The following is a 17,132-nucleotide window of genomic DNA, read 5'->3' on the forward strand; positions in this document are numbered from 1 at the left end:
CTGTGTGTGAAATGAATAATTTTTTTCCCCACAAATTATGGTTCTATGAACTATGACTTCTTCCCAAAATGGCAAATATATACATGGTGAATTACCTAAAACTTGCACCATTTTTATCTTGTGAACAGCTCAAGATATCGAAAAGAAGGTTTTCGTCTAATGGTAGTAAAAAGAAGGTACACATTACTTTGTTCTATGGGGAATACTCTTAATTCTGGTGAGCAAGATAGAGAAGCAAGCATGGATTTTTTGAACTAGAATGATAAACCCTTTCATAGCAGCATTTGAAAGCACTTGAAAACATGAGTATAGTGCTTTAATGCTAGCTAATGTTGTTGTTAAAAATTTTTGCTGAAGTATTCCAGAAATGTGCTAAAATTAAATGGCTTGGTGGTGTAAACACCACCAAGTGGGGATCTCATGTCAGACTCCATGGCTGTATTAAGTGTTTAACCATTTCCACAACAGCTGTTCTCTTAAACGTGAGTATTTACACACATTTGAAATAGTCTTCCTAAGCCCCTTCTAATACGCTTGAAATTAGCATAAGTTCTGTTTATGACAATCGTACCTGACTCTGCCTCTATGTCACACAAAGTTGAGCCAAGAAGAAAGGTTTAATCTTAGTACAATAGGCCTAACTTCATGCTGTATATAATGACAGAGCCTGGCATGAGAGCCCAATTTTGGTGAACTTAATACTGCAAAATCAGACTTACTGCCCTACCTTTATTCTTTAACACATTTCTGACAATTTTGCAAAAAGTTTCAAAGCCAATGCTAACAAAGATTTTCTCGCTGTACCCTTTCTTTTACAGAGCTTTCAAATGCTTTTAAAACAAATCACACTTACTACAATGTCTAAGATGTTACTTAAGTTAAGAGGATTACTTGTGCAACTAAATCATATGCTTCTCTCTATACTATAATTTGCCAAAAACATTATTGAAATAACTTGAACTGCTCATGAAATAAAATGAGTGCAAGTTTTGTGTGTTTCGCCCAGTTATTATATCTAAAAACAAAGATGATGTGACTTACCAAACGAAAGCGCTGGACATCATCTTTGTTTTTAGATATATTTTTCCCACGTGGAATGTTTCCCTCTATTATATTAATATCATTAATATCACCCAGTTATTATTTTGACTGCTTTCCAGTTCTTTCAAAATTTAAACGAAGCGTATGCATAGTTGAGTAAAAATACAATGCATGAACAAATTACAATGAAACGGATCGTAATTTGGGGGAGTAGAGAATATGCTGGCCATATCACAATTGTACAGCATATATACACAGTCAAAGGGTCTAGCAATAGCTCTATTACAATCCTACTTCACTGGCAAGAAGAATAACATGAACATGTTCTGGCATCTGAAATTAAGAGCACAAACTGCAAGCATGTATAAGCATATCATAAAATTTTTGATCATACTGAAAATCATCAATACAAAGTCTTTTAAAGAACTTACCTGAGCAAGAGAGAGGTGCGAGATCTGCTGATCAGTTTTGGAGGGAGAGGCTGTTCTGGTTCACAAGGTGGCGTGCGGAAAGTTGTAGGAATAGATACTGATCCTTTCAGATCATCCAGACTGACTGCCACACATACAGAGTACTCTGTCCCAGGTCGTAGATCTTGAATCCTGTTTAAGAACAATTATATTCTGATAGATCTGATGCTGAACACTTATGAAATCGTGCCTGTAAATACTATTATATAGGAATCACTGAGCAAACAGCTGGCATAAATTCTAATTTGAAGACCAAGTTCAGCAAAAGTCGTTTTCATGATTTGCCTTCATTTGAGCATGCTACAGAATGCTGGATCATAGGATCAATGTTAAGACTGTTGGATCCTTCTATCCCTACTTTGTCCTACAGTCTCTGCATATCTTACAGAACGGGCAGTCTAAAACAAAGCAAAACAATATTAACATTAGACTTGTTTAGTGTCACATAAATATTACTCCATTTATTTATCAGAAAATGTGTGCCAAATGTAGGTCAACTCGAGCGTTCGATACCACCCTTCTGCTTTAACCCGTAATGTAACTGTGCTGTGTCATGTCATAGGTGCATGGCATATTTGAAACGTTATCTTTTTTAGACTGGGTGTTTTGGAGTATGCAGTGACACATTCTTACATCCTGAAGTCCCACCGTCCACCCACAGAGGAGCATTCCCTTTGTGACTCAGTACCACTCAGGACTGGAGCAACTGAATCACATTCCGTCAGGGTTTCGATGGATCTTGTCATGGTCTGAAATGAGGAATGTCCTACCCAATACTCTTTCCACCCCTCCCATAGCGGTATTCCGCCTCCCACCGAACCTACACAATATCCTCATCCATTCCCACACAAACCCCGCTCCCAAACCCCTTGCCTCATCACTTGTAACCCTGTAATAGTCCTAGATGCAACACCATCTGGTGGCAAACATCACCGATCCCGTCAAAGGAAGAGCTACCTGCAAAACCAGCCGTAATCTACAAGCTAAGCTGCAACGACTGTGCTGCATTCTTAATGGGCATGACAACCATCAAGCTGTCTGTCCGCATGAATGGCCACTGACAAAATGTCGCCAAGAAACAGCTTGACCACCCAGTTGCTGAGCACTCTGCCCAACACAATGTTCTTCATTTTAATGACTGCTTCACAGCATATGCCACTTGGATCCTTCCTACCAATATCAGTTATTCTGAATGGTGAAGGTGGGAACTCTCTCTGCAATATATCCTACGTTTCCATAACCCTCCTGACATCAATCTTTGTTATTCATTGTCCATCACCCACTTATTTCATTCTATGTTCCCCCTCCAGCACTACAAAGCCCTCTATTACACCAAGGCACTCTCAGTCTTTTTACATTTCTCCTTCCTCCCCTCACCACCAACATCCCCCTCCCCCCCCTCCAACCTCCCTACTTTACCGTATTTCTTCACCTCGGCCCTATACACTCCCACGAGCAGCACTCTACTGACCCCTACCCCAACCCTTCTATCCCTCACCGTCCTCGCCCCAGCCTCCTCCTGACCTTTGGCTTAAAGCTAACTTGTTTGACAGTATTTTTGTTGTGTCTATCTGTGGCTCAAAATCTCTCCTATATGGTGAGTAGCAATGTAAGCTTTTCATAAAGTTTTCTGTTAAATATATGTCTCAAATAAATTTTGTAACTGCTGCCAGATTATTAAGTTACTCTTGTCCATTATAAATTCATTGATTTCACTGTTCTCTGCAAAAACTGACTAGACAAAAAATGGAACAGAAAATCACAAGCATGTGACATTCTCATTTTAAATTTTATAAAAATTGCATTTATTTACAAAGCAAAATAATTTTAATGACTATATTGACATCTAAAAAAAAAAGCTCCATGACAATACCAACAATATGAGATGATGATCAAACAATCTTCATGAGAGTTTAGAAACGATTAACTACAACCTTGAAATTTTAAGTGCAACCATATTCTGTTACAACACAATTAAAAACAGTTAGTTATGACAAACAAATTATGTCACTTTTTGGTAAATTTAGCATTTACCTGCACGAAAGTGATGGTCCACTGTAAATCATCTTGTATTTCCCTTCTTTTGCTTTGTCACTCAAAAGCACTTCATAACGAAGATCTGACTCTGAAATGTCAAACTCAGTCTTCCCTTCCAGTCCACTATCAGCAAGCCTCTCAGGGGGTGACCATTGCATTAAGGCACTACGAGAGTTCAGTTCAGCTACCTACACATCAGAATGAAAAATTACAGAAAAAATAGCAGCCAGCTAGGAAAACTCAAAGTAATACACAGAGAAACTGAAATATACATTAAAAAATAGATTTAATCAAGCATACAAACATCTCACCTGGGGAGGTTTGACAGTAGATAAAATTTCAGAAATGACATGAAAATCATCATCATCATCCTGTACACTGCTGCTTTCTTCCCCATCTTCTGATGTGCCAACACTGCTCATGCCCCTTTCCTTGCTTCTTCTCATACCATTCACTAATTCTGCAAAGGAAGACAGACATTACTGAATGCAGAGAAAAACCATCTGTGATGCACAGAGGAAGTGTTAATGAAAGGGAAGCTATAGAATTGAACTATGATTAAAAGTAAAAATGAATGAAACATATTCTGAAATTATGTGACTCCATGTCGACTCCACAACGAAAACATACATAGCATACAGAACAAAAGTAATGATTCTGAAAAACATATTGTACTTTAGTATTTCTTTGTGAAAATTTTATAAGCTGAATTATAAGTTTGACCTTTGGTTGCACTGTGAACTAAATATGAAATTTTTTGTTCCAGTATATGTAACCATAGCTTTCTGAATGAAATTTCAATAACATTTCTATACTTTTCAGATGATTATTTGGATATCTGTCTGGAGCTTTGTAATATGTAATCCGTCTGCTTGATCGGAAACTGTGAATCTCAACAAATCAAGTAACAAAACACAATGTTATTACATTTTTGCTATAGCCAAGCTGCTTAATCAATACAGAACCCTTCAGTTTTTCAAATTTACCTTTTCTAGGTGAAGCAGGTGGTGTCACCTGAGATGAACCAACAATAAAATTTTCAGTTCTTAACTGTTTCTGTTCAAGCTTCTTCTTCAGTTTTATATACTGGCGGTGGGTTCTTTCATCTTTGTGAAAATTAAGTGGAGGTGGGGAATGACCTGTAATACAAGATATGTTATATGCATTAAACAAGTATAATGCAAAATTTGTGAGAAATATTATCTATGAAAACAATGCAACATGATTTAATGCAGTTTTTTCTACAAAATAACTACATGAGGCACTCAAGTATAATTACAATATAGTACTTAAGGTATGGTGGGAGTGGAACGAGTATGCACTTACTTAAAGAGTTCTACAAACATGTGGAGTAACTGACACTGCTTCAGAAATTAACACAAGCAGTGTAAAATTATTTTCATTCATTATTCTTGAATGGGCAAGACCTTACCACATTCAAAGGCCTTCAGTAGAATATGAACAAAAAATAAATTAATATAGGCATAGTAGAATCTAGTATAGTGGCTAAATGCAAATCTAACAGCTCCATATCAGAGCCAGAAAGATGTTTTACAGTGAAATTGAAGCCCAAATAATTACATTTTACAGTTGTAACTTCAAAGACAGATTAGGTTGGTTGGTGTCCAGCTGCAAAAAAATAGCTGATTCTATATGCTAAATACTGGTAAATAAACCAATTCCCTAAAGAGGGAAAATTTTTGATTTGGAGGGAAGAACATAGTAACTTTTCCTTTGGTCAGTGGAGAGAAAAAGAGGATAGCTATATCGGATAAAGAACGGTTACACTACCTACAAGTCAGTGTGTTTTCACAGCAACGATTTCACAAGAGGTGGGGATTATATTACCCTAGTCAGTGCATCACAATACATAACTCAACTCAGCAAATAAAACTTTTTATTGAAGTACAACTCTCTATCAAACTTCCACTCCCACCCCCTTCACAAAATTGCCATGAATGTATTTGTGGTCACACTGTTCATGAGAAGGAAAGAAAATGTAATTTAAAAGAAAAGCTGAAATATACGCAAGAACCTGTTCATTCATTTTCAAACTAGTTGGCTTATTTTGCATAATTTCACTTCCTGTTGTGTTGCAATATCAACATCTGGGAAAGCACAGCTAAAATAGTGTTTTTTTCCAGCTGAAATGAAAATATTGTGTTAAGTACATAACTGCATGTCTTGCAGATATCTTTTCAAGGATCTTGGAATCCTTACACTCTTTACTACTACAATTACTTCATAACGATTTTTGTACTTAACAGTGATCTGTTTCAGTTGAACTGTGATGTATGCAATCACAACAGAAGTCAAAAATAATTTTTCTGTACATTTTGTCCCCTTATCTGGAGTTCAGAGAACCACATGCCCTATAACAGAAGGAAAGTTAAAAATATACCTCATTAGCCATTCTTCCTGCATATCATCTGCATTTCTAGATTCATGGTATCGAAAGTTCTGTTAGCTACATGGCAAGTACCAGTCTTTGGTGTAAAGCTGTATGAAAATATTAATGTACTGTAACACATGTCTCAGTATGGATAATTTCAGTTAAAAATGTGGTATTGAACAATGCCCCCCCCCCCCTCTCTGGTTGTTGTGAGAGACTTGTCTGCAACACAGGTGAAGTTCTAGTTTATGCTGCAAGGTGAGACAACCTGGTTGAGAGTTGGCATAGCCAATGAATGTGAAAGCCAAATAAAAGTTGTGGTAAAAAAACTAACCAGTTACATCTGTGCCATACTGAAAAATGCATGGGAGGGGCCAATAAATAACATTTACCCCATTTTTCTTTGAAAAATACGGATGTAATCAAGTAAATATTAAGGAGATAAACAGCAGCTGCGTAGAGTAACCAAGGACATAGCCGAGTTTATTCTGAGTAGTAGCTTTCCTCCAATTTACTGATACCGTACTTTATTTTTGATATGGTAAACAGGTTACATTTCTCATGATATGCTTATCTTTTGTTGACATATACTTGATTTGTTCCACAGTCTTAGCAGTTGTTCTAAATGGCATACATGGAACATGATGAATCTATGAAAAGCTTATGAGCTGGTATTATGACCAAAATTAAAAGTAAGTCATCACAATATATCTGAAAAACAAAAAATAGCACATTTAATGATCCTTTCATCAAGAAAATAGCTACCTTGCTGGGCTGTAGTAGCGGAGGGTGGCACATGACTCATCACTCCAGGCTGTAGAGGATTGCCGTAATGAGGGGTGTGGAAACTTGGAGGTAGGCCTTGTGGTGCAAAGAATGGCTGGTGTGGCTGGTTTGAGCTAGTCCCTGGGCCAGGACCCTAGAAGGGAAAAAAATTTACTGTCAAAATGTGGAAGAAACACAACAGAGACCATTGGTAATTTCATGCATTCTAAATACAATATATTTCTGAAAACCATTTGGGAGAATATTACATCAACTTTTTAATATGTGTCATGCTCTTTACCAATTCCCTTTATGGTGTTCTGTTGGTTTTATTATTGTACTCCACAGGTTCAACTACGTGCAATATTACCTGCTATCAATTTCCTGCTTTACAAAATTGTTTATTCTCTTGAAATGATGACCGATAAAATGACGAATTATATCAGTTAAACTGCGTACAATTTATTTTCCTGAGAACTGTTTTTGTTGTCACAGTTTATTTTGAACATTAGTCCCATTAAGTTCCGTTTTATTTATATGAGTGAGAAAACGTTAAACTGGTAGTGAAAAACCAACACTGTGTTCTAGGCTTATCTCCTCTCCCTGCCACGTCAGTGCCAAGGGCACAACTGGTTTGTCTCAATAACACTAATGATTATAATACATATCCATATGTCATCAGGCATAGTCCCCTATAATCTGAGATGAGTGGCTTCTCTCTCTCTCTCTCTCTCTCTCTCTCCAGGGTTTTCTATACTGTCTCTCGACCCCCCCCCCCCCTCCCCACACCAGTTTGTCATCTTTACTCAAGATCTACGCATTATGACCTGACCACACCTTTTTTGCACTGACATATGCCAAATTACGAAAAATTGATGCATAGTATATGCATTACCATACATAATAATGGTTTGATGAATTCCACAGCGACAAGACAACTAAAATTATTTAAATGAATCAGGATTCCATCACTGTCACAACAATAAACGCGAGCGTTGACAACAAATGAATTTTTTTTCTCGGATTAGTTAAGATCTCTAATGCAACGATGATTTAACAACCGCTATAAAAGACATTTGTAAATGCATAAAAGTAACTACGCTATTGAAGTTTCTCCTCCTAATATACGTATGTTCATTTCGCGTTCCGTGGATAGTTTGTACAATTAATCGTAATGATGTTGAACGAGTCATTTTACATTTACATTACACATTCATATGTAGATTAAGCTCTGTTTCGGAATTGGGAGTCAAGGGAGAACACGAGTAAAAGTTAAATAGTTCACTTAAAATACAACTAGCGTAAGGCAATCTCAGTAGGCCTACACTAATGTACCACAAAACAAATTTTCTGAATATAGAAACGTTGTTTTTACATTATCTGAACACAAACTGTAGAGCCATAAGTAAATAACAGCAGCTTCCACAGTACTTTTCTGTTACAATACGGATCACTGTCTGTTCTGACAGATGTGCGCACCTGAGATGGTTTGCAGTATGCTATATTACTAGTATTTAAATGAGTGGCACGAGATATCTGCGTAAGTTCCTCGCGCTTGATTTGTGAACGAACAGTAAACGGTTGTTATCGCACGACTTAGAGCAAATATCAGCTGCTTACCGTGTCAAACACTTTCACATCTCATGCTATGATGCGCTGGCAACAACAACAAACTTATCTGGAAGACGCCTTACTGCCAAGGCTACCAACTGTTGCGTAGCGCTGCCGTATGAAACGTAGCAAATTGTTTGCTAATCACAAGGGGGGCTCCCAAAACCGGATTTCGTGAACCGTTTCCCAACTCTCTTCTGGGTGGACATGTAAACACTTCAAAAACGATTCTGGAAATCCGCTCCTGGTTGCCGATTTTCCAATTCCGCAATCGATTTTCGCTCCCATGTAAACGCAAGCTGTTTTGAAACGTGCTTGGGCTGTCAGGTTTCTTGATTTTACAAATTTTCGGCTAATTATGGAAGGAGTGGCTTTTTGTACTGTGAAGGATAAATAGAAATATTGGACTGAAGCAATGGCGGTTCCTGAGTATACATTCTGGGAGTCCACAACTTTCTAGATTCAGATCAATTTGAGAGCGTGTAATTAATAGCATCTGCTGTATAACAGTTATGCTTATCAACAAATTTATACAACTACAGTCATTTCAAATAACAACATTAATAATAATAATACGCATAACTTAACTGACAAAAGAAAGAACTGTTTTTTGTGGAATTTTGTTGTTTTGTACATAATTAAGTACACTTTAGAGCAATAACGAAATAATGTGTAACCTTTCGCAGCTCTCCATTTCGCATTTTTTGCAAGTGGGAGTTCTCGTTCTTTTCCATTTTTCGGACAAACGTACAAGTTCCATAAGGGATGTATTAGATCACGAATTTATTTCCGGACTGAAAATCAAATATTCTTACGCTGAACCCACACAACTTGCGCTAACTACACACTTCCTTGTTAAATGTTCGTTTGTAGTCACGCTTATTTTATTTCGTCACTCTCTCGACCAAAGATTCTGTTCTCGGAGGCACTAGTTCATTTGCAGCTAACTCTTCCTTTACTGTTCCCCGAAAGAGATTTTCACTCTGCAGCGGAGTGTTCACTGACACGAACCTTCCTGGCAGATTAAAACTGTGCGCCACACCACAACTCGAACTCGGGACGTTCGCCTTTCGCGGGCAAGTGCTCTACCGACTGAGCTACCCAAGCACGACTCACGACCCTTTACTTTTCTGTTAGCGTTTAAATGAGATTCAACATAGTTCATGTTTACATTGTACATGAAAGCCAATTCCCACCCAGTAAACAACCAACTCCAAACACAAAGTGCCGTTTGTGGAAATGATTAAACTCGAGTAGTAATGTCTACCAACATGATCACTTGATTAGAATACAAATGAGGCGCCGAGATCCATAAGGGCATAAAGCACACCGCTGTCGATCCCGCATCTAAGTGAATATCGAAGAAACCAGTGATACAGCTTTTCGTGAATTTTCATATATGCTATGTGGGCCTACAGCACAGATAAACCTGACTCACCGTAAGATGAACAGATTTCAGAAGCATGAATAAATCCTACACAACATCACAGTCGACGTTGATGTGCTTTAGGCCTTAATGATTCTCACAAGGGAAACTCCCAATTGCAATCCCCTCAGATTTAGTGGTAAGACATTGGATAGCTCATCAAAAGCTGGACACAGACCAAGAATGGAAACAGGAAGAAGGTGAACTGAACTATAAAAAAAATCAAAATAGAAACAGTGAACGGTCTGTGCTTAAGAAGTGCAACATTACGCATATATTCAGAGGCGCGGCGTCGTGGTTAAACGGTCCCGGTGATGCTGTGTGAAGAGGATGAGTCGTGTTCAAAATTCTCATGCAAGGTTTTCTTTTTTTCGCAACATTATGAACTGTCCGTCAGGTCAGTGAACTGTTTGTTCTCTTTCCGTAGTCTTGGCAGTTGTCGTACTATACATTGATAATAGAATATGAGTCATATGGTAAGAATACGTTACCGTCGCAAGTAAACGTAATGAATAGTGACAGCAGGCGAAATACCACATAGACGTCTCACAGAAATGATAACAAAAAATAACCGAGTGTGAACTACGTTACAACAAAGAAATTCAAGAGTCAAAACTTCAAAACGGAACGCAACTTCAAAAACATTAAAAACATTTGTTTTGAAAGAGTACAGAGAAACTACGTGATAGTGAATCTGTTGCGTTCATTTTTTGCAACTTACGTGACAAACTATTACGTTTTCATCATTTCCTTGGGAGTGATCACATTCTCATTCATACGAACACTTAAATCGAGCAAGGAGGCATATCTTACTCACCAGGCGTCCAAACCAGGTGCATCGGTTATAGATTCCTATCATATGAGACAACTGTCACTAATGCTGTGTATGACACACCATTAAACGTTAGCGGTTCCCATTCGAAAGCCACTTCCTTTTGACTGCTAACACAGTAGTAGTGCAGAATGAACTGTCATTATAAATTCCTTCCTTACACCTCGTTTTTGGCATACAGTGACAACTACACCACAACATCGTCGTTCTTGCAGCTGGCTGTATATTGCACTTCTTTTCCTTGGACCGTGCACTTTTTCTGTTTCGCTTTTTTCACAGTTCAGAACACGTTCTCCCTGTTTTCATGATTAATCTGTGTTCAGGTTTCGACGGGCAGTCCACTGGGCCCTCTTAACACGAAATCGGAGGGGGGGGGGGGGGTGGGTCGAAGGGGGGTTTCCCTTGTCAGTGCCTCAAATGGATTACTGCATGATAAAGCTCATAACTTAATATGCCATGATTCATTCAGAAACCCACAAAATAGGTTTACTGTCAGTACGACTTTAACATGGGGCGTGAGTCGTGCTTGGGTAGCTCAGTCGGTAGAGCACTTGCCCGAGAAGGCAAAGGTCCCGAGTTCGAGTCTCAGGCCGGCACACAGTTTAAATCTGCCAGGAAGTCTCAAGTACGTGATTGCTGCTTGTTTGTGGCTCTGCAGGTGGTTTGAAATTGCATTTAAGATAACGTCACTTGTGAGGTTTTCTGTATATGTCAAACGTGTTTTTATTATCATCGTCTTTCCTTAAGGTTATGTCGATCTAAAAGCAAATCAAAATGTAAATAATTTTATTACGGACCACTGATGATGCTTTACCTCAATATAGCGAAACGCTTATGGTGAAAACTATTACGCATTTTTGTAATTGCAATGACAGATCAAAAACACTCAAGAATTCTATACAAGTGTTTCTCTTTTCTCCAAATGTGTCTTTAATTTCCATGTGTGTTACAGCTATATTGCTCATAGTCATGCACGGTTGAACAACTTTACATTTTTCGTCTAGCCATTCCTGCATTGCCATTTTTCATTTCCCACCATTAATTTTTTTAAATTCTGTATTCCCTTTGGCTGCCTTTTTTAAAATTTTGGTCTTTCGCCAATTAGATTCAATATTTCGTGCTTTAACCATGAATTTCTACTAGACCTTGTCTTTTTTCCTAATTGATCCTATGCTGCCTTTCGATCTCTGAAGGCTACCTATTCGCCTTCTATTATGCCAACACGAATGTACCTAACGTCTCTGTTTAGAGGCTACCCTCAGCTCCCCTAGAAAACTTCTTGGTGAAGACGTTTGCCCTAGCACGCAGAACTGAAGCACGACTCGTGTGTCGGGTAGCACAGAGCGCATGGTGTACAAATGTACTGTTTTTACGTGAAGTCCAATTCTTTTCCAGGATCTATGATCACTTTATCACTTATGTCTGGTAATACAGATCAGCTACATAAGTGTAGAGGGAATCGCTCATCCTTGCACATCAAAGATTAAGTGTTAATGTGAAACTAATACTGCGAGGTATATGGCGAAAGAACGGCTTTACTTCAATAGTGGCGGCGTACGTATTGCCGTAAAGAGCTTGATCACATCTAGTGAGGTTATTATAAATTTGGAATGCAAAATGATTTGGACGAAGGTAAACGTCAACGGTAGGTCTACCACGGTAATTAAATGCCTCAGGAGCCGTAGTAGCAGAATACTTTGTGCTCAGTTTTAGAAAATGTAACTTGTTGCTATGCTAGTAAGGCTTAGAAAAACACAGCGACTGTCTTGTACAGCCTTTAATTGTGTGTTTCACTTTCAGGTCACGCGAATGGTACCGCATTACCACGAATCACTCCATCGCTTCACGCTTGCCTTCTCCGACGGTGATGGCATCTTCCAGCAGCATAACTGTCCTTATCACAAATGGTACAGTGGTTTGAGAACCATCAAGTGAACTCACATTGATTTCTTGTCACCAAACTCGACTGACCTGAAATCGGCGGAACATATTTAGGCCGCCAGCGGGCGCCTATTCCCGGCCCACAAACCGCTGCTCATAACTTAACGGGAAACGTGTGGCCCGTGCGTAGAAGTCTGGTGCTATATATCACAGTGTTTGGAAATGATTTAGAACAGTAATTTTTAGTACCTCTTTTACTAATCAATGCGAGTCAATGCACATGGGATCTCCCAACATACTCCCCATCAACCTCAATACACCGCTGGCAACTTCATTACTGCACCACGGAGCCACTGTTTGGGGGTACTACGCACTTAACTCGTGGACAGCTGGTAGCAATACCTTGTTGTTGTTGTTGTTGTTGTTGTTGTTGTTGAAACTTTTACCTCGCAGCGCTACCTTCATGTGGTCGAATGAAGTATAATTGGATGGAGCGAGATCTAGTGAATATGGTGCGTGTGGCGCAACGAATCTCAGTGATGTCAGCTTTGCACTCATGCGTCGCCGGTGTGGGGCCGCACATCGTCGTGCTATAGGAACACTCCTTTCGATCGCTCTCCCCGTCGCCATTGCTGAATTCTGCATCGAAGTGGTGTAAAGGTGCGTTTACACCTGTACGACTTGCGACTAGCCACCGTGCGGCTGTGGGGACAAAGGACATGCGCTAAAACTTAGACCAAATGATAAAACCCACGCTCACGAACGTAAAACTAAATCAGCCAACGAGGCGTTGTCAGATAAAATTAGCAGTACGAGTACGGTAACCCAATACTCCGTCGCTGGGCAGTCAAAGTGGGGCAATGCACCAGAAGAGAGCCCACTGTTAACCACGCGCCGCACTGATACTGAGGCGGGTCTTCACGGCGCAGGTGGGTCGCCCAAGAGTGACCAATGCGGAGCCGGCAGAGGACAACTGATTCCCTGCGAGAGGCCCGCATGGAAGACTTCCACACATTCGTAGTCTTCTTAATGATACGCAGTTTGTTTTGCGTACAGTTATGTCATTCCGTCTCCCAAAGGCGAAAAACCCCGCGGCGTAAGACAGAACGAACGTCAGGTTCAGAGATGCCCATTCCGAAAGCGGTTTCCGCATAGCCTGTGTGCCCAGCCTGTTGGCAAGTTTGTTGCCTGGGATTCCGACGTGACCTGGGGTCCAGACAAACACCACTGAACGACTGGACCATTCCAGGGCATAGATGGACTCCTGGATGGTCGCTACCAAAGGACGACGAGGGTAGCATCGGTCGATACTTTTAGGCTGTTCAAGGTGTCAGTACACACGAGAAATAGACTCGCCTGGGTATGAGCGGATGTGCTCAAGAGCACGAAATATGGCCGCTAGCTCTGCAGTAAAAACACTGCAGCCATCGGGCAAGGAGTGCTGTCCTATACGTCCTTAATGAACACAGGCAAAGCCAAGGTGATCATCGGCCATCGAGCCATCAGTGTAAGCCACTTCATGTCCCCAGTATGTGTCGAGAATCGAGAGGAAGTGACAGCAGGGAGTCGCAGGGTTAACTGAGTCCTCAGAGCCATGTGAAAGGTCCAGGCGAAGCCGCGGCCTAGGTGTACACCATGGAGGTGTACGTGAATGGACCTCAAGTATAGGTGGTAAAGGGAAGGACTCCAGTTCAGACAGAAGGGATCGCACGATCGTTAGCCCTGACATGGGCCACCGATGCGGAAAACGGACTGCCGCGGGTGGGAAAAGGAGACGGTAGTTCGGATGCGCAGGAGAATTCAATGGAGGGGACTCCAGCCTCCACCAAGACACTGGTCACTGGACTCGTTCTAAAGGAACCTGTCGCTAGGCGAACGCCACAGTGGTGCACTGAGTCGAGTAAACGCAACGCCGAGGGCGCTGCTGAACCATAAACCACATTCCCATAGTCAAGGCGGGATTGAACAAGGGCTCTGTAGAGCTGCAACAGCTTAGAGCGACCTGCACACCCCAGTTGGTGTTGCTCAGGCAGCGGAGGGCATTGAGGTGCTGCCAGCATTTCCGCTTAAGCAGACGAAGGTAACCAGTCCTAAGAATCGGTATGCCTCCACTACAGTGAGTGGTTCGTCAGTAAGATAAAGTTCTGGTTCCGGATGAATGGTACGACGCCGACAGAAGTGCGTCACACGACTTCGCGGCTGAAAACTGGAAGCCGTGGGCTAGAGCCCATGACTCCGCCTTGTGAATGGCTTCCTGTAGGCGACGCTCAGCAACACCAGTACTGGAGGAGCAGTTAAGAATTGCAGAAGTCATCCGCACACAGAGAAGGCGAGGCGGATGGCCCCACAGCTGCCGCTAGACCGTTAATGGCCACTAAAAATAGAGAGACACTCAATACAGAGCCCTGCGGGACCCCATTCTCCTGGATATGGGGGGGAACTACGGGAGGCACCAACTTGGACACGGAAAGTACGAAGCGACAGGAAAATTTGCATAAAAATCGGGAGCGGGTCTCTGAGACCCCACTCGTATAATGTGGCAAGGATATGATGTCACCAGGTCGTGTCATATGCCTTTCGTAAATCAAAAATGACGACAACCAGGTGTTGGCGTCTGGAAAAGGCTGTGCGGATGGCAAACTCGAGGGACACAAGATTATTAGTGGTAGAGCGACCCTGGCGGAAGCCGCCCTGACATGGAGCATGTAGGAGAGACAACTCCAGGACCCGACCCAACCCAACCGCCGACACACCATACGTTCGAGCAGCTTACAAACAACGTTGGTGAGGCTGATGGGCCGATAACTATCCACATCAAGCGGGTTTTTACCGGGTTTCGGAACTGGAATGATGGTGCTCTACGGCCATTGCGATGGAAAGACGCCATCGCACCAGACCCGGTTGAAGATGACTAGGAGATGTCGCTTGTAGTCAGATGAGAGATGTAAAAAAAAAACATCCAAACCAGCTAGATCAGTGGTAGTCTAACTGCGGCTGCGGCCCGAATCAAATGTTCGTGTGGACCATGGTTGTAAGGAGTATTTTATAATAATGTGCTTATAGCAACTAACAGCCAAACACATCAGCTAGCGTTATAAGTTTCTTAGAGCACATTTTTCTTACTTAGTAACAAACAAAAATACGTGTGTAGGCAGTAATATTTTAAGATGGGCTTAATTTTAACTAACGGTGGATAATTTGCCTATGACGAATGGAAAAAGCTGGTAGAAGCCGACCTCGGGGAAGATCAATTTGGATTCCGTAGAAATGTTGGAACACGTGAGGCAATACTGACCCTACGACTTATCTTAGAAAACAGATTTAGGTAAGGTAAACCTATGTTTCTAGCATTTGTAGACTCAGAGAAAGCTTTTGACAATGTTGACTGGAATGCTCTCTTTCAAATTCTGTATGTGGCAGGGGTAAAATACAGGGAGCGACAGGCTATTTACAATTTGTAGAGAAACCAGATGGCAGTTATAAGAGTCGAGGGGCACGAAAGGGAAGCAGTGGTTGGGAAGGGAGTGAGACAGGATTTTAGCCTCTCCCCGATGTTATTCAATCTGTATATTGAGCAAGCAGTGAAGGAAACAAAAGAAAAATTCGGGGTAGGTATTAAAATTCATGGAGAAGAAATAAAAACATTGAGGTTTGCCGATGACATTGTAATTTTGTCAGAGACAGCAAAGAACATGGAAGAGCAGTTGAACGGAATGGATAGTGTCTTGAAAGGAGGATATAAGATGAACATCAACAAAAGCAAAACGAGGATAATGGAATGTAGTCGAATTAAGTCGGGTGATGCTGAGGGTATTAGATTAGGAAATGAGACACTTAAAGTAGTAATGGAGGTTTGCTATTTGGGGAGCCAAATAACTGATGATGGTCGAAGTAGAGAAGATATAAAATGTAGACTGGCAATGGCAAAGAAAGCATTTCTGAAGAAGAGAAATTTGTTAACATCGGGTATAGATTTAAGTGCCAGGAATTCGTTTCTGAAAGTATTTGTATGGAGTGTAGCTATGTATGGAAGTGAAACGACGATAAATAGTTTGGACAAGAAGAGAATAGAAGCTTTCGAAATGTAGTGCTACAGAAGAATGCTGAAGATTAGATGGGTAGATCACATAACTAATGAGGAGGTATTGAATAGAATTGGGGAGAAGAGGAGTTTGTGGCACAACTTGACTAGAAGAAGGCACCGGTTGGCAGGATATGTTCCGAGGCATCAAGGGATCACAAATTTAGCATTGGAGGGCAGCGTGGAGGGTAAAAATCGTAGAGGGAGACCAAGAGATGAATACACTAAGCAGATTCAGAAGGATGTAGGTTGCAGTAAGTACTGGGAGATGAAGCTTGCACAGGAGAGAGTGGCATGGAGAGCTGCATCAAACCAGTCTCAGGACTGAAGACCACAACTACAACAACTACGTAAAGTTCGCCGATTGCGTCAGAGGCAGAGAGGTATGTAGTGCAGTGACTGCGGGGTTAATACAAATGAGAAGTGGAATATTTTAGGGTGTTTGGCTTCCAATGCTGGCTACTCAAGAGCGTGCACAAGTAGTACCGATCAGATGCTGTGGTATGAATTGCAAACGGAAGTGAAAAGGATTCATGAATGTGCATTATAGAGACGGTCATCTTCAAAGGTGGTAAAAGTCTGTAGGAAGTAGTATG

At 41.0% G+C, this 17,132-nt stretch overlaps 1 protein-coding gene across 3 annotated transcripts in view; it reads right to left on the bottom strand.

Moving 5' to 3' along the window:
* The window catches only part of LOC124596396 (fibronectin type-III domain-containing protein 3A), a 325,095-nt gene that overhangs the window by 59,368 nt on the left and 248,595 nt on the right, over positions 1 to 17,132 (bottom strand). For 2 of the 3 annotated variants that reach the window (XM_047135521.1, XM_047135522.1), the window contains 5 exons: positions 6,706 to 6,859; positions 4,535 to 4,687; positions 3,860 to 4,008; positions 3,546 to 3,736; positions 1,473 to 1,643 (listed from right to left, as the gene is read on the bottom strand). In XM_047135521.1, coding sequence (XP_046991477.1) covers positions 1,473 to 1,643; positions 3,546 to 3,736; positions 3,860 to 4,008; positions 4,535 to 4,687; positions 6,706 to 6,859 — 818 coding nt within the window. Of the gene's footprint in view, positions 1 to 1,472; positions 1,644 to 3,545; positions 3,737 to 3,859; positions 4,009 to 4,534; positions 4,688 to 6,705; positions 6,860 to 8,325; positions 8,352 to 17,132 lie in introns of those variants that run through there. The other variant, XM_047135523.1, reaches the window with a different exon arrangement.

Source organism: Schistocerca americana, chromosome 2 (genome assembly GCF_021461395.2).
Source record: "Schistocerca americana isolate TAMUIC-IGC-003095 chromosome 2, iqSchAmer2.1, whole genome shotgun sequence".
Classification (NCBI taxonomy): Eukaryota; Metazoa; Arthropoda; class Insecta; order Orthoptera; family Acrididae; genus Schistocerca; species Schistocerca americana.